Here is a 17,958-nt window from a genome sequence, read left to right as displayed (position 1 = left end):
GAGTGATCTTACCACTGTCAGATTTTGCAATGAATGAGTTGGTAAATAATGATTATTTATCAACAGATCACATGAGCAAATTCAACGAAATTTTAGCTCCGCATACAATTTTCCAACCACAAGAGGTTTTGCTAATGTGGACTTCTGACATACCTATAATGCCCATTCCACAAAATGCAAAACATATTCAAATGTTACCTTCTGCAGCTACTGAACGAGTGACTCACTGGGTGTGTACCTATTATGATGGTGCTGTAATTCATGTCTATGACAGTTTAAACGCTGATAAAAAATTCAACCTCACTGAAGAGCAGCTTCGTTTCCTTCATGCTTTGTTTCCTTACAAACCTCCTATAGTTTATGAAGATGCACAGCAACAATTAAATCATACAGATTCTGGTGTATTCTCAATTCCATTTGCTGTGTGTATTTCTTTAGGTATTGACCCAAGTGATCAAGTTTTTACTATTTCTTCAATGCGAAATCGCTTACAAATAATTTTTGTTACTCGACAATTGCTTCCATTCCCTGTCGAAAGTAGCCGACAGGCGACACCAGTTACAAGTATTCAGTGCGTTCAAAGACCTGTACGAAGTACGGCCACTAACACAGTCACTCATAAAAGGGGAGATGACTCGGTGCAGAAAATATATATATACAGTGGGGCAAAAAAGTATTTAGTCAGCCACCAATTGTGCAAGTTCTCCCACTTAAAAAGATGAGAGAGGCCTGTAATTTTCATCATAGGTATACCTCAACTATGAGAGACAAAATGAGAAAAAAAAATCCAGAAAATCACATTGTCTGATTTTTAAAGAATTTATTTGCAAATTATAGTGGAAAATAAGTATTTGGTCACCTACAAACAAGCAAGATTTCTGGCTCTCACAGACCTGTAACTTCTTCTGTAAGAGGCTCCTCTGTCCTCCACTCGTTACCTGTATTAATGGCACCTCTTTGAACTCGTTATCAATATAAAAGATTACCTGTCCACAACCTCAGAACAGTCACATTCCAAACTCCACTATGGCCAAGACCAAAGAGCTGTCAAAGGACACCAGAAACAAAATTGTAGACCTGCACCAGGCTGGGAAGACTGAATCTGCAATAGGTAAGCAGCTTGGTGTGAAGAAATCAACTGTGGGAGCAATTATTAGAAAATGGAAGACATACAAGACCACTGATAATCTCCCTTGATCTGGGGCTCCATGCAAGATCTCACCCTGTGGGGTCAAAATGATCACAAGAACGGTGAGCAAAAATCCCAGAACCACACGGGGGGACCTAGTGAATGACCTGCAGAGAGCTGGGACCAAAGTAACAAAGGCTACCATCAGTAACACACTAAGCCGCCAGGGACTCAAATCCTGCAGTGCCAGACGTGACCCCCTGCTTAAGCCAGTACATGTGCAGGGCCGTCTGAAGTTTGCTAGAGAGCATCTGGATGATCCAGAAGAGGAATGGGAGAATGTCATATGGTCAGATGAAAAAAACTCTACTCGTCGTGTTTAGAGGAGAAAGAATGCTGAGTTGCATCCAAAGAACACCATACCTACTGTAAAGCATGGGGGTGGAAACATTATGTTTTGGGGCTGTTTTTCTGCAAAGGGACCAGGACGACTGATCTGTGTAAAGGAAAGAATGAATGGGGCCATGTATTGTCAGATTTTGAGTGAAAACCTCCTTCCATCAGCAAGGGCATTGAAGATGAAACGTGGCTGGGTCTTTCAGCATGACAATGATCCCAAACACACCGCCCGGGTAAAGAAGGAGTGGCTTCGTAAGAAGCATTTCAAGGTGCTGGAGTGGCCTAGCCAGTCTCCAGATCTCAACCCCATAGAAAATCTTTGGAGGTAGTTGAAAGTCCATGTTGCCCAGCGACAGCCCCAAAACATCACTGCTCTAGAGGAGATCTGCATGGAGGAATGGGCCAAAATACCAGCAACAGTGTGTGAAAACCTTGTGAAGACTTACAGAAAACGTTTGACCTCTGTCATTGCCAACAAAGGGTATATAACAAAGTATTGAGATGAACTTTTGTTATTGACCAAATACTTTTTTTCCACCATAATTTGCAAATAAATTTTTCAAAAATCAGACAATGTGATTTTCTGGATTTTTTTTTCTCATTTTGTCTCTCATAGTTGAGGTATACCTATGATGAAAATTACAGGCCTCTCTCATCTTTTTAAGTGGAAGAACTTGCACAATTGGTGGCTGACTAAATACTTTTTTGCCCCACTGTATATATACATATGTATATGCATATATATATATATATATATATATACACACACACACATATACATACACATATACATCTATACTAATAAAAGGCAAAACCCTCACTGACTCACTCATCTCTAACTCTCCAACTTCCCGTGTAGGTAGAAGGCTGAAATTTGGCAGGCTCATTCCTTACAGCTTACTTACAAAAGTTAAGCAGGTTTCATTTCGAAATTCTACAAGTAACGGTCGACAACGTCCGCCATGTTAACCTTTCTTATTTATGGCCCCATCTTTCACGAAATTTGGTAGGCGGCTTCCCTGCGCTAACCGAAACCGATGTACGTACTTATTTCGGTGGTATGACACCACTGTCCGCCGCCATATTGAACTTTCCAATGGTCTTTGTTACTTAATGAGCCCATCTTCAAGAAATTTGGTACACGGGTTCCCAACGCTAACTGAATCCTACTTACGTACATATACACGTCCATAGCCTGCAGCTCGGTCCACACTCTGAATCCCCCAGGCACACCTGAGCATAATCTAATTTTGAAGGTTGGTGCACCAATAATGTTACTGAGAAACTTACAGCCACCGAAACTTTATAATGGCACGAGACTTCAGGTCACATGCTTGCAAAAGAACCTAATTGAGGCAACTGTTTTTACTGGCGGTGGCTCAGGGGAGAGACTTTTTGTTCCTCACATCCCCGTTATACCCTCTGATCTCCCATTTCAATTCAAAGGTTGGCATTGATTTGAGGTAAGATTGCTTTTCACATGGCCAACTATACGTTGCATGCTCAAGAGCAAGCTCAGCGCACAGCTTGGTCATATTACAACCGGAGGGGCAAACTGACAACGTGGTGTACAAAGAGATCCTTAACAAATAATTATTGGTACATTTTCCCTCAGTTTATTATTTAAAACTTTAAAGCAGTACTTCGCCCGCTGCGAAGCACGGGTATTTTGCTAGTAGTCAGATAAATTGAACCATTTTCATGTCAGGACATGGTGATGTCCTGTGCCAGGTTTTATGCAAAAAAACATTGCATAAAAGAACATTGCTTATGCCAGCAACAATACCTGGTCTCAAGTTGTATATATCTAACGTTCTCTCAACAATAGAACATGGTTCCCTGAGGGGGTGAGACCCCTATTCTGTTACATAACAACTGTTGTTCAGCAGTATGACAGCTATGGGAGGATGATTCCAACCAAATCATGTAGGTTTATATGTAATACACAAAGGAAAACTACCTACAAAAGTAAACAATTGTTTTTTTATCTTTTTAGTTCTAGAGTATATAACCCTTCTTCTTCTTCTTTCGGCTGCTCCCGTTCGGGGTTGCTGCAGCAGATCATCCAAAATTGTTGTCCGCATTATTGATTTGGCAAAATTTTACACTAGATGCCCTTCCTAACATAACCCTCCCCATTTATCCGGTCTTGGGACTGGCACGAAGAAACACACTGGTTTGTGCATCCAGCTGTGGCAGGGTCTAGAGCAGGGGTGGGCAACGTCATTCCTGGAGGGCCGCAGTGGCCATGGGTTTTTGTTCCAACCCAGTTACTTAATTAGAAAACAATCCTTGCCAATAATTACATTTCATGGCTTGTTAGTGCTTTAACTCTGCTATGTCAAGTCATTCTCATATCCTAGATTTTTTTTTCCATTCTAAGGATATCATCCAAATACTTTGAAGTGTAAAATGGATGGGTAATTCTCAATCCTTCACTTTTTTCTCTTCTCTTTCCTTCCAAGTATTTAATTAAACCAAATAGTGCATGATAAATACACACAGGTGTAAAGGGTAACAAGCAAAATGGATAACTGCTGGTTTATTTTGTCATTTGCATCTTATTGTTAACAAGCGGGCTCTGCCCCCTGCTCGCTTCGCTCGCCTACCCCCGGTGTTGGGTCACCCGAAATACATTGATGAATGTATGACATATATTGGAGTGTAAAGGTGTAGATGATGAACAAAGGACGTATATTCATTAATCCTAATGAATGTTCACTAATAATGGACTCATTACAGAATGCGTTGTCAGCTAATTGGCGGAATTGTTTAGCGGCCGTCTGTCGTTCCTTTCTTTGCCATTTATCTATTGACTCCGCTGTTTGAGAGGCGCGTTGTAGGCGCCTATGTTCATTAATTGTATTCAGGCGGGCTCGCTTCTGTATGTCCGTAAGTTGAGATATTTTGTTTTGGAGCTGTGCCTGCTTTGCTTGCAGAATTTCAGACGCGTGCTGTAGGTGCCTGCGTTCATTGATTCTATGTTCATTGTATTTGTCCATGCGGGCTCGCTTTTGTAGTTCCGTTAGTCGAGCTGTTTGGTTTTGGAGCCAAGACAGTTTTGCTTCCGCGGTTTCAGACGTGTGTTGTAGGCGCCCACGTATCCGCGCATGCGCCCTCCGTACTATCTCGGGTTTGACTATGCTGTGTTTTGGGGACGTTTGGGGACTCCGTACTTTGTCTGGTTTGACTGTGGGGTGGGATGCCAAAGCCTCTTCTGTTTGTGTTCTCTGTGAGTACTTATAGTATTGTATTACTGTAATGTGATTCACATATGCTGTGGAGTCCGGATCTTTGTGGCTTCTGCACTATCTCGGGTTGTTGCCTGCGGTGCTTTCGAAGCGCATTGTAGGCGCTTGCACCTTCCGTACTATGTCGGGTTTGACTATGCTTTGTAGTGTGCACGTGTACTCTCTTGAGAGGGCTACATACAGTTGTCCATGTGTAAAGTGCTTAATATTGTATCACTGTAATGTGATTCACATATGTTGTGGAGTCCGGATCTGTGTGGTTTCTGTACTATCTCGTGTTTATGCTTGCGGTGTGTTAGAAGCGCGTGGACCATGCTGTGTAGTGTGGACGTTTAGTTCAGAAGTGCGTTGTAGGCGCCTGCGCCTTTCGTATTTTCCCGCGCCTTACGTACTATCTTTGTGGACCTGTGGGGCCTCCGTAGCCTCTTCCGTTTGACTCTGGGGTGCAGCGCAGAATCCTCTTTTTTGTGTGGCTGTGTCGTTAGTCGTTAGTTATGGGCGTGTTGTTGCTTCATTTCTCATTCACGTTAATTGAGCTGTTTCGTTTTTGGGCCGTGACTCCTTCGTTCGCGGTGGATCAGACTTCGCTTGCAGTCTATGAGACGCGCGCTGTAGGCGCCTACGCACTATGTCTCATGGTCCCATCGCCGTGTACCTGCATCCAAGCCTTCCGGTTTACCATTCTCGGTTAGTAATATGGATAAGGAGCAATTAAAAACCGAGAATGCAGCTGTTTAAGACTTAAATAAGCAATAAGGGTTCAAAATCTTAATGAGGGAGATAACTAAAATGAAGCAGAAGTGTTTTTAGAGCAATAAGTGCTTCTTATTAAGCAATTGGGTTGGAACAAAAACCTGCAGCCACTGTGGCCCTCCAGGAATGACTTTGCCCACCCCTGGTCTAGAGTATACAGTATAACCCTAAATATGATAATAGTCACTATGTAATTGTCTCCCCTTACTCTGTTTAATGCATTTACTTGTACTAATCAGGTTTCTGTTATGGACTCTGGCTATCTCACACAGTCCAAAGATGTGCTGTTTAAGTGACACGAGTGTACACATTGTAGAAGTGATATACTGATTATTTTTGACCCCCATTCATCCATAAAAAAAAATATATATATATTTCCAAACCTGTTTAATCCAATTGGGATTTCTGGGGACAAGAACCTATTCTGTAAGCACTTGGTGCAAGGCAAGAAACATCCTTGGCCAAAGCACTGGTCCTTCACAAGGCAAATTTGATGTTAACTTAACCTGCATGTCTTTAGTGTTGTGGGAGGAAAATGAGAGTACTCTACACATCCATGAGGAAAACATGAAAAGTCCACACGGACCACAAAAAGGTATGTGTCTTGAACCCAGGACACTACATTCATGGAGCAGACTTGCTAACTACTGTGCCACCCTCAATAAATAAAATTATGCATTGAAAATAGAATATTTGGATTACTGTGAACTAATATTAAATTAATCATTATTTACTTAATATAGTAATATTCACAGAAGTACTGTAAGTATAAGTTATTTCTTAACAGTTAATAACAGCCCAACAATCATCCTTTCCAATCAGTATGTCAGGTAAAAGAATGTGGATTTTCAGATGTAATTAATAACTTTATTATCCATGGTGACTCAGAAGCATCAGTTTAGGTTAGGCAAATTGATGTTGTTAAATTAGCACTAGTGTATGTGTGTGTGTGCGTGTTTGTTTACCCCGCGATGATCTGGTATCCTGTCCAGAGATTGTTCCTACCATGTGCCCTGTGCTTGCTGAGGTAGGCTTCAGCGTCTCAGGGACTCTCAGCCCTGGATAAGCGGGTTAGGGAAAAAATATTGTATAATTTTATATATATATACAGTAATACAACAGGAATTTTCTTAACAGGGTTTCAGGAATGCAACCGGTTAATCTTGATAGCTATGGACAAAGATTACACAAACCACACATTGGAGCTTTGTAAGCAGTATGCACGTTAAAAATAGATGACTAATATATATGCTTCTAATTGCACTCCATCCCCTACACATGGTCTGATCGTGCTATACTCTCATTGGCCATGTGTGCCGCCGGAAGTTATGACGACATCCCCTGTGTCATCAAGTAGAATGTTCTGGAAAGTCGAATAAAAAAAAAAGAAAAATGCTCCTTAGTTCGCGGGTGAATGTATATATCAATCGAAATAAATGTGGCAGCAGTTAACAACAAAAGTCGTAACACGCAATTATGTACTACACCGGTACCTTTAAAAAAAATCGTGTTGTAACGTCCTTACACTGAAGCCGTATATACAGTAGTTATCTGAAACTGTAAATCAATCTGTTTGACTTATGAATATTCTGTGTTATCGTAAAACATTTGACGTGAAGTATAACCAGCACACAATTTATTTGTTACAAGCCATCCGGTTGTTTTTGGTTACGTTTACAATCACCATAGCTCATAGATTCTTGAAATAAAATTTTATATGGTTAACACCCTTGGTCTTCTGTCTACTATACTAATGCAAAAATGACTACTGTCTTTATTAATGTGTAACCATGAGTCCATTTTTAATTCATGTAAATACGATACAATTTTTGTTAATGTTCAATATATTAAGGTATTTTCCGGTTGTAGGAAAGAGGAGAATATCCACCTTCAGGGTGGGTGGGGCGTGGAAAGTCTTAAATTGTGATTGGATGATACTCCCGCTCTGTGACCGTTGGTTGGGTGAATTTTCTAAAGGAGAGTAATTTAAGAGCTTCTTGGCACTGAGAACGTTCTCATTCTTGCGGGGCGGAGACTGCGACCGGCTCCTTGTTGCAACAGCACTTCATTTCATAATTTTAAGCACTAAAACCAAGGTAATGTATTTTTATTTTAACGTTATCACAAAGGTAAAATGGTTTTCATTTTAGATGTTTGTTTTGTTTAAATAATATTTCTTCTGAGTTAATCGTTTATCTGTATCTGGCTATTTTCTATAGAAGAATATGGACTTTAGGTGGGGTTTCCCTTAACTGGCAGAAAAGAATGTAATACAAGTTTACTACAAGCGATGGATTTAAATGTTTTACCAGTGACTATCTGCTCATTAGAAGTCTGGAATTTAACTGCGGGACGTTGTGTCGTTCGTATTTATTTTATTTTGTATTTACTGTATTGACCATTCTGAGCTTGAATTAAAACATACAGGGAGGGATGCGGCGTGGTGGACCCTTGCTGCACTACTGCGGCACGAATCCCTGCCAGTGCTTTGTCCTTCAGATACACTGGTAAGGAACACCATGTGCTTGGCTATTCGCCCAGGGGATGGGGGAGGGTTACAGTAAACCGCTTTGTTGAGCTGCATTTCAACAGTGGAGCTTTAAGTACGGAAGCAACTAAACTGAGGTCGTTAATTCAAAGTTCAAATTTTATATATATATATATATATATATATATTATCCGATATGTACATGGCCCTCTACAGATTTCCGCTAAGCTTCTTTGGTTATTATTTCAGATGTTTGTTCTTAACTCAGAAGCGAGATTTTTCTCAATGTTCGGGTGTTGGTGATCGTGAGAACTCCCAATTTGATCACTTTTGATTATACTTTTAAATTGTATTTCCTCTAGGTGCGAACCCCCACCCCCGATTTTTCTCTATTTACATCCCGCTCATCTGGTCAAGGAATAACTGCAGGGCAGAGTGCATGTTTAAGGCAGTTATTATAAAGGTATAATCATTGACCGACTTTAAAGAATGCTGTTAGTTGATGGGCTGACTTTTCGTTTAAAATATTTTCTTCGTCTCAAAGTGCCCGGATAGAAACCGGCTTTTCGCAGTGCTTGGAGAATGAATGATCGGTTTTCCTGGAGATTGTGGTCGCTTCCGGTAGTTTAATGCACATGCGCAACATCCTCGCTGGTCATTACAGAACAGACGGTTCGGGTGGCTGAAATAAAAGCGTCCGATTGGGTTGGCAGGAATACAGTGAATAATATCATTTATGATTATAAACTTGGATGTATTGTTATATTGGGTTTGTATTTATCGTAAGAGGCGTAGTGACGAATAAACGCAAGTAGTCTTGGAAGAATGTTAAGATAACCGAATATACTGCTCAAATAGGCGAGAAGTGATTGGATTGAGCGGGTGTGCTTTATTAATCCTGGTGTTGGGGGCTATATAGAGATGATTGGCTAAATCTCGCAGTATTTTAGTGTAGATTGTACATTTATTGGGAACTCCAACCTCCATACAGTAGGGGGTAGTGATGTACCATGGATATAAGATCTGCCACTGTGTTCCCCACGTGGCGCCGGGGTTATGGGGATGTGTAATTGGACACAAAGGAAAAATGTCCTCTGCTTTGCCTGGTTATGTAATGAGGTGGCTTTTCGTTCAACGTTAAATTCTGGATACTTTGGTAAAGGACGTTTTAACGGTGTTTACTGGTTCGTTTTAAGGTGAGCGTTTTTAATTAAATAATGCTTAAACCCCTCCCCCATAATGTTCCTTCCTATTCTTTGAAGACCACATGTTAGCCTTTTTTAATGTGGTTGTGCACATAATTGCTTTAACTAGTAATCATTACAATGCGACCAAAATTTCATATTTCCCGGACAAAAATTTGCAACTAGCCTTCCATCACCCTCAGTTAACGAACATTTTATAGAAAAATGAAACTTGTAAGTTTGTGCAGCTTCAAAAATATTTACCTTTTTGTGCCTCCAGTTCATTTTGACCAAGACTTTAATTTTTTTTTTTTACTTCGGCCAGGGTATTTTGTTCACAATCCATAAAACATCACCTGTTCTAAATCATAGGATCCATCTGTATGACATGTTTAAACAGTCAGTCCTTATGAAAAGGTATGGGTTGGGCTAATTTTTTATTTTAAATACTGAATCAGCATTTGAAGAGCTGGGTTAAAGGCTGTGTGTTGATGTGCATAATTTTTGGAACTTGAACAATGGCATTTTCTTTTGTTGCTCGCCATGATGAAGTTGATTCCAAAGTCATTCGTAGTTTCCACCAGAGGCCAAAAGGCCAAAGATGGCCCAATGTCCTTCCTTGGATGTCTGAGCGAGCTTTAACCAATTTTTTTTTTTTTTTGTTTAACATTTATGACTTTGGCACATTTTTATTGTAAATCTTTCTTTTTTTTTGTTTAAGAACCATGTCTAAAGGAACAGCAGTTGGAATTGACTTGGGCACGACCTACTCTTGTGTTGGTGTCTTTCAACATGGTAAAGTGGAGATCATTGCCAATGACCAGGGAAACCGGACCACACCCAGTTATGTTGCCTTTACAGATTCAGAAAGGTTGATTGGTGACGCTGCCAAAAACCAAGTTGCTATGAACCCAACCAACACAATATTTGGTAATTTTTTTTTATTTAGGGTACTGGGAAAGGGTGGGGATGTTGTACAGTCTCGCTGTGATGAAGTTGATTCCATTATCATTCGTAGTTTCCACCAGAGGCCGAAAGGCCAAAGATGGCCCAATGTCCTTCCTTGGATGTCTGAGCGAGTTTAACAGTTATTATCTAAGGGGCTGTTAACTATCTAGAAAGATCTTCCACATAACAGAATTTTTTTTTTTTCCCCCACCACCCTGTCTCCTAAGATGCTAAGCGTTTGATTGGCAGACGTTTTGAAGATACAGTGGTTCAATCGGATATGAAGCACTGGCCATTTACAGTTGTTAGTGACAGTGGGCGACCCAAAGTTGAAGTTGAATACAAAGGAGAGAAGAAAACCTTCTATCCAGAGGAAATTTCTTCAATGGTTCTCACCAAGATGAAAGAAATTGCTGAAGCCTACCTTGGAAAGGTGAATTTTTTTTTTACATTTTTTTTCCCCCTTCTTCCTTAGCATTACACTTGGTAAGGTAAAGTTATAATTTCATGTGTTTGTATTCAGTTATGGTTGTTTGTAAATGTGCCACAAATGCCATTTTTACTTATGCATTTACATTTAGAAATGAGCTGGTGTCAGCCCTCTTCTGTCCAAGGCAAGTTTGCTCTTTCCAGAAAAGGTCATAATGGCTTATAGCTCATGTCTTTGTGTAAAGCCTATGCCTGAGAGACATGCTTAGTTACATGAGACTAATGTCCGCTTGGTGGCAGGGTTTGGGTATGGTTGCCAAGGGTCATGGTTTTACCAGAATAACATACTTTGTCCCCCTTGTTTTGCATGTCTAATATGGAGATTTCCATTGTCCTTGTTTTGGATGCTTTGAATTTGGGCTCAGAGCATAAGTCTGTACAAATATTTCTTCTATGACCGAGCTTGTTGAGGCTAACCTTTAGTAAAAACATGAATCAAACTCCAGAATTTTGACTTGACAATTTTGGTTTTCTTTTCTTTCAGTCTGTCACCAATGCAGTTGTAACAGTACCAGCTTACTTCAATGATTCCCAGCGCCAAGCCACCAAAGACGCTGGTACAATTGCTGGCCTGAATGTCCTTCGTATCATCAATGAACCCACTGCTGCTGCAATCGCTTACGGTTTGGACAAAAAGGTATGGTATAAGCTCTGTACTATCCTGAGTGAGCTTTCTAAATTGTCTTATTGGTGGGTAGTATTGAGTAATAGGTTTGGACTATGTGTCATTGGATAAAAATCAGTTAACTTTTTAGACTTTGAAGGCACTTAATTTTGTCCAATTTTCTGGGGTAACTTTCTCTGGTCCAGTTGTTATTTCAGAAATCATGAATTTGTTTACTTCTCCAGGTTGGAGCTGAGAGAAATGTGCTAATTTTTGACCTCGGTGGTGGCACTTTTGATGTGTCCATCTTGACTATTGAAGATGGCATCTTTGAAGTGAAATCTACTGCAGGTGATACTCACCTGGGTGGGGAAGATTTTGACAACCGTATGGTCAACCACTTCATTGCAGAGTTCAAGCGCAAGTACAAGAAGGACATCAGTGACAACAAGAGAGCCGTTCGCCGTCTCCGCACCGCTTGTGAAAGGGCAAAGCGCACCCTATCCTCCAGCACCCAGGCCAGTATTGAAATTGATTCCCTCTATGAGGGCATTGATTTCTATACCTCCATTACCAGGGCTCGTTTTGAAGAGCTCAATGCTGATCTTTTCCGTGGCACTCTTGACCCAGTAGAGAAGTCTCTGCGTGATGCCAAGCTGGACAAGTCTCAGATCCATGATATTGTGCTGGTTGGTGGTTCAACTCGCATTCCCAAGATCCAAAAGCTTTTGCAGGACTTCTTCAATGGAAAAGAGCTAAACAAGAGTATCAACCCTGATGAGGCCGTTGCATATGGAGCAGGTAATTGAGAATTTTGGGCTAGTTCATTAAGTGTTTTCCACTGGGTTAGGTTAAACCTCGCTATGATGAAATTGATTCCTAAGTCATTCGTAGTTTCCACCTGAGGCTATATGGCCAAAGAGGGTATAATGTCCTTCCTTGGATGTCTGAGCGAGTTCAGAGGGTTGTTCCTTTCAAAAGTCATTGTGTGTGTGGATCCCAACCCCTATTAAACCTTTTTGTTTATATTTTAGCTGTGCAAGCTGCTATCCTATCTGGAGACAAGTCTGAAAATGTGCAGGACCTTTTGCTGTTGGATGTCACTCCCCTGTCACTTGGAATTGAGACAGCAGGTGGTGTCATGACTGCTCTAATTAAACGTAATACTACTATTCCAACTAAGCAGACGCAGACCTTCACAACCTACTCTGATAACCAGCCTGGTGTGCTCATTCAGGTAATACCTGTGCACAAATGTTGTTACAGTAATAATTGGTCTTGTTCAAATCCTACACCTGCACTTTTTTTCTAGAGTTAAATTACATATTTTCTTTTGTGTTGCCACCATAAACCTTGATCAAGTTTATGCCAAGATTAACTAACATCACAACCTCAAAAAATCAGTTGAGAAACAATGACAGTTGGCCTGTTTAAAGTTCGCAATGATGAAGTTTATTCCTAAGTCATTCGTAGTTTCCACCTGAGGCTGAAAGGCCTAAGAAGGCACAAGTTCCTTCCTTGGATGTCTGAGCGAGCTTTAAGTGAGAATTTTGCTAGGCCCCAGTGAAACCACCACCCCAAGGCCCAGTCAAGTTTAAAGTAATCATATCCCCTAGATTAGGGAATTTTTTGTTTCTTTAATCTCGACATGTTGCAGTTGCTTAGAGTGGGTGATACTCTATTCTTTCTTGCAGGTTTATGAGGGTGAGAGGGCAATGACAAAGGACAACAACCTGCTGGGAAAATTTGAGCTTACTGGCATTCCTCCAGCACCCCGTGGTGTGCCTCAGATTGAAGTCACTTTTGATATTGATGCCAATGGTATATTGAATGTGTCTGCGGTAGACAAGAGCACTGGCAAAGAGAACAAGATCACCATCACTAATGACAAAGGTACAAATTTATGCCAAAATGAAAATGCAGCATTAAATTTATCTCATGACCTAAACCTATTCCTATTAGTGGCATGATAAACATCTGACGTTTTTGGAATAACCTTCCATTTTAGGCCGCTTAAGCAAAGAGGACATTGAACGCATGGTCCAAGAGGCTGAGAAATACAAGGCAGAGGATGATGTACAGAGGGACAGAGTTTCTTCCAAAAACTCTCTTGAATCCTATGCTTTTAACATGAAGTCAACAGTGGAAGATGAGAAACTCCAGGGTAAGATCAGTGATGAGGACAAGCAGAAGATCTTGGACAAGTGCAATGAAATTATCAACTGGCTGGACAAGAACCAGGTGAGTGTTAGCATCCAGCTGTTAATGTTCCTAATGCCTCTGGCATTTTTTTTTTTTTTCTGGCCTGCCAGTAATTTAATTTTTTTATTGTATCCTTTGAAAGTAGGGCAGAGTAATTTATATAGATTATACTATTTGAAGGTATTTTGCAAATTTCATACTCTTAAATGTGCTGCAGGGTGGCACATATTTATTTTGAGAAATTAGCCTAATGCTTTGAGCATTAGTATTAACTACCATTTCAGAGCAATTACAAAAATGTCCAAACTTTAACATTTTAAATCTGTTTTGCTTTTAGTAGTTTTTAGCCTTTTGAAGTTTGCATGCAACTGCAGATATGACTAAATTTTTTCTCTCCACTCTGTGTGTGTCTCTCTTTAGACTGCTGAAAAGGAGGAATTTGAACATCAACAGAAAGAGCTAGAAAAGGTGTGCAACCCAATTGTCACAAAGCTGTACCAGAGTGCAGGGGGTATGCCAGGTGGAATGCCTGGATTCCCAGGGGCTGGTGCAGCACCCTCTGGTGGTGGTGGCGGCGGCAGCTCCTCTGGCCCTACTATTGAAGAGGTTGATTAAAAAAGAATCAAGCATGCTACCTTTTAAAAGCAACAAAGTTCTACCCGAAGGGCCCATCTAGTAAGCCAAGGCTGGCCATTGGCTGCTACTGCTCACTTGCGTAATGATGGCTGCTATATTGTATTGTCTTTTGATACTTGAAATTGTTCACTGCTTGCCGCAGTGTCATTCTTGTTGTACTGTTAATGCTGGTGATGCACTTGAGTCCTGGTGAATAAATGAAGTTGAGACTGGCTTTTGACCTTTTTTTGGTAAAGGTGGTTTGCAAAGTCAAATGATCTTTCCACGTTTAATTGAGGTTGAAGATGTAAGCCTGTTCCTGCAGCTTAGTCTAATGCAGGTCAGCCCCCACAGATTGTCGTTTTGTCTCATTATTCCCACCCATGTTTTAGGGGTCAAATCTGTCTTTGCCAACAGTATACATTTAGAAATTTGCTGAAAATTTCAGAGTCTTCACCTAGTGTAACCTACTTGTTTTGTTATTACTAGCTCAATGGATGGCACTCCATTTGGAGTCTTGTATTGTGCAAATGACTTTAAGAGCACTATTGCCTAAATTGAACAGTAATTTGTTCTTTGAAATGTCAAAACCCAAATTTGTTGCTGACCCCCAGATTAGACCTGTATCCTAAGGCTGCACAATCCACGCAGGCTAGAGCTCGGATGCTCTCGGGGTTCACATTCAGTCGCAGAATAGACTGTAACTGCTTTTACAGCACCTCAGATATTAAATTTCCACTTGCAGCATTCCTGCTCAAAGGATACATGCCACAAACCTGATAGGTAGGATGTTTTAATCTTTGTGCCAGCTTCCTGACTTGAAGCACATTTCCATTCTACTCGTTTCATAAAATTAGTGAAGCTCAAATAAAATGTGACCAAGTAGGCTGACTGCTGTACTCCACATTTTCATTTCACCTTCATCCACTTAAGTCTAGTGTGAGACTAGAACAAATCTTCGCAGGGTGCATGTTGATCTGAGAAGCAAATCTTGCATGTAACAATTACATGACACAACAATCTGTTGGCAGGTGTTCTCACTTAATTGTGGGTCCAGCATAATCTATCTGATAACAGAAAAACACTCTAACATGACAAAAACCAGGTGCCGGACCAGCCAAGGACCCCTTCAGAACCTGGCAAATGATCCTTATTTTGAATAACTTCATGATATTTCATTTAGGGAAGGACTGGGGTGATGAGTGCATTCTGCTGATCGGAGATGTACAGTAAGATAATTTTATCTGCTGTAGAATCCGTTTGAGTGATTTAATGGAGTTGGTTTCATGGAGCACTCCTCAGAGGCTGCTCTGGAAAATTTTGGTAGCATTAATGGAAACTAACATCTTAAGTCAATGGAGGAAAGCTTGTTTAGTTTTCACCCTTGTAATCGTGTGCAGCAATCTATAAACAATTGTACCCTATTAGCAGTTATGCTATTTATAACATTCTTTTTTTGAAAGCCATCCTTTTCTCGTTCAGTTCCTGATTGTTGGGGGAATACCAAATGGCTTCCAGCTAATCCAACGACTCCATGTGCCTAACCTCAGCCATTCAGGGCGGCGTGGTGGCTCAGAGGCTAAGGATCTGTGCTGGTATCCAGAAGGTTGCCGGTTTGAATCCCTGTCGCTGTCAAAAGAGCAAGACCCTTAACCTGTAATTGCTCTAGGGGCGCTGTACAAAGGCTGACCCTGCGCTCTGACCCCAAGGGATATGCGGAAACTAACAAATTCCTAATATAAGAAATTGTATAAGGTGAAATAAAGAACTAAAAAAAATTCCTACCATCTATACAGTCACTGCATTTTAGGAACTTTACAACTTGTATGTCCATTTGGTGCAAAGGATTGGTGAGCTCTAGGTGAATGACTTGTTCTTGTCAAAAGATTTGGATTTTCAAACCAGTCCAGATTGCCTCCACTGTGCTCACTCCAAAGCTTATTGCCCACTGAAAACACTCATCCTATTTATTTTTCCCCTCATTATTTCCAGGTTAAGTACTGGAGTACCACTGGTTATAGGCTTTCTTTCCAACCAGTGTTATAGTTGTTTACAATACAATTTATTTTTGTATAGCCCAAAATCACACAAGAAGTGCAGCAATGGTCTTTAACAGGCCATGCCTCTTACAGCCCCCAGCCTTGACTCTAAGAAATCAAGGAAAAACTCCCACAAAAGACCTTTGTAGAAAAAAAAAAAATGGAAGAAACCTTGGGAAAGGCAATTCAAAGAGAGACCCCTTTCCAAGTAGGTTGGGTATGAAAAGAAAGGGGTCAGTACAATACACAGAGTATAACAGGTAATCCTCAATACAATGTAATAGTGCAATAGAAATATTACAAGTACAGAGCAGAATTTAACCGTAGATGATATCACATAATATGATTTGGATTGTTTAGCCAGCCTCTCTTCTTCTGCATTCACAAAAGTGCTCTAGTATTAACTTTGTATTTAGAAGAAGCGCAGTAATGTTTTCTTTGTCATAGTATATTAGAATCAGAGTTCACTGTATTGGCCAGGTACAGGAATGTGTCTTGATAGTATTTGTGCAGCATACAAGGACAACACCAAATACTAAAGCTAAATATAAAATATGATGCAGCATACAAGAGCAGTAAAAAAATGGAGATAAAGGAGGATTAAAAATGTCCAGGTAGTCTAGTGTGCAGGTATATATATATAGATATATATATATATATATATATATATAGATACTGAGTAGAAAGTTCAGACCTGATTAGTCAGAATATCTGCACATGAACGAAAACTGTTTAGGTGATGTGTTGTTTTAGCTTTCCGTTTGCTGGAGGGAAGTCTTTGTTATAAGTCAGGGGTGCCCAACTCCAGTCCTGGAGGGCCGCAGTGGCTGCAGGTTTTCATTCTAGCCCTTTTCTTAATTAGTGACCTGTTTTTGCTGCTAATTAATTTTTTTTTATTTAAGTTTAATTGACTTGGTTTTTAAGAAATGTTTCCCTGAATTTCTTCGTCGTTCGTCTGAATTGCTTCATTTCTTTCCTTAAATGGCACCAACGCAGAAGTGATATGTGAAGTGAGTGAGCCAACAGAAGGCCAGCTAAGTCAGGGCCTGAAACTCCAACCAATTTCACGCCAACCAGCTGCTTAATGAGGTGCTGAGTCTTGTCGTTAATTAAACCCGTTCTTTAATTCCATGGCTTGTTGCCGCTCTCATTGTGCAATAGCAGACATTTCCAAAATTAAGGATTTTCTCTTTTCTAAGAGCAGATCAGCATTCTTGAGACCTTCACCTTTCTTTATTTTCAGATACAGTGGAACCTCTAGATACGAGTTTAATTCGTTCCAGCACTGAGCTTGTATAGCGAATTTCTCGTATCTAGAACAAACTTCCCCATTGAAAATAATGGAAATCCAGTTAATCCGTTCTGCACCCCAAATATATTAACATAAAAATCAATTTTCCTAACAAATAACACTGATAAATTATATATACTGTAGTCTACCTTTAATAAATAACACTGGTAAATAATATAACTGATTATTAAAAGAATCAAAACCAGTGTCCAAAGTGCAGTAGAGCATTCAATAAATCTTTAAATAAATAATCCTTAAAACAGTTGTGAAGTGGAGGTTTAAAATACACAAGAATAACAATCCTTTAACACGAGGTTAAAACGTCAAAAGGATGCCGTCTTTAAAAAACAGATGACAATCCCCGGTGCTTCTTCTCTGTTAGCATCTCACCTGCGGGCTCTGCAACAGGCGAGACACTCTTAATGCAGCTGACCTTCTCTACACCGTCCTGCTTCAGCTGTTTGGCTCGCCTGTTCAGCTCACTGTTCAGCTACACGCGAGCCTGCACTCACTCGCCCGCCCGCGTGCCTGCCTGCCTGCTTGTGCTCTCTCTCTCTCTCTCTCTC

At 40.4% G+C, this 17,958-nt stretch overlaps 1 protein-coding gene and 4 non-coding genes across 5 annotated transcripts; all 5 read left to right on the top strand.

Moving 5' to 3' along the window:
• The first annotated feature begins 7,535 nt into the window (after window positions 1–7,535).
• On the top strand, window positions 7,536–14,290 carry LOC114658245 (heat shock cognate 71 kDa protein-like). Its single transcript, XM_051932353.1, has 9 exons — window positions 7,536–7,629; window positions 9,926–10,134; window positions 10,380–10,585; window positions 11,126–11,278; window positions 11,491–12,046; window positions 12,280–12,482; window positions 12,940–13,138; window positions 13,254–13,486; window positions 13,868–14,290. The coding sequence occupies exons 2-9, from the start codon at window positions 9,930–9,932 to the stop codon at window positions 14,060–14,062; spliced, it is 1,950 nt and encodes a 649-aa protein (XP_051788313.1). The 5' UTR covers window positions 7,536–7,629; window positions 9,926–9,929; the 3' UTR covers window positions 14,063–14,290.
• On the top strand, window positions 9,743–9,839 carry LOC114658302 (small nucleolar RNA SNORD14). Its single transcript, XR_003717351.1, has one exon. It is a non-coding gene; the product is annotated as a small nucleolar RNA SNORD14 (small nucleolar RNA).
• LOC114658301 (small nucleolar RNA SNORD14) lies at window positions 10,187–10,283 on the top strand. The gene has a single exon (XR_003717350.1). It is a non-coding gene; the product is annotated as a small nucleolar RNA SNORD14 (small nucleolar RNA).
• Window positions 12,104–12,200, top strand: LOC114658298 (small nucleolar RNA SNORD14). Its single transcript, XR_003717347.1, has one exon. It is a non-coding gene; the product is annotated as a small nucleolar RNA SNORD14 (small nucleolar RNA).
• On the top strand, window positions 12,683–12,779 carry LOC114658300 (small nucleolar RNA SNORD14). The gene has a single exon (XR_003717349.1). It is a non-coding gene; the product is annotated as a small nucleolar RNA SNORD14 (small nucleolar RNA).
• Window positions 14,291–17,958: the final 3,668 nt, after the last annotated feature.

The sequence above is a fragment of the Erpetoichthys calabaricus genome, chromosome 9 (genome assembly GCF_900747795.2).
Source record: "Erpetoichthys calabaricus chromosome 9, fErpCal1.3, whole genome shotgun sequence".
Classification (NCBI taxonomy): Eukaryota; Metazoa; Chordata; class Cladistia; order Polypteriformes; family Polypteridae; genus Erpetoichthys; species Erpetoichthys calabaricus.
This window is presented reverse-complemented; position numbering and strand designations above follow the sequence as displayed.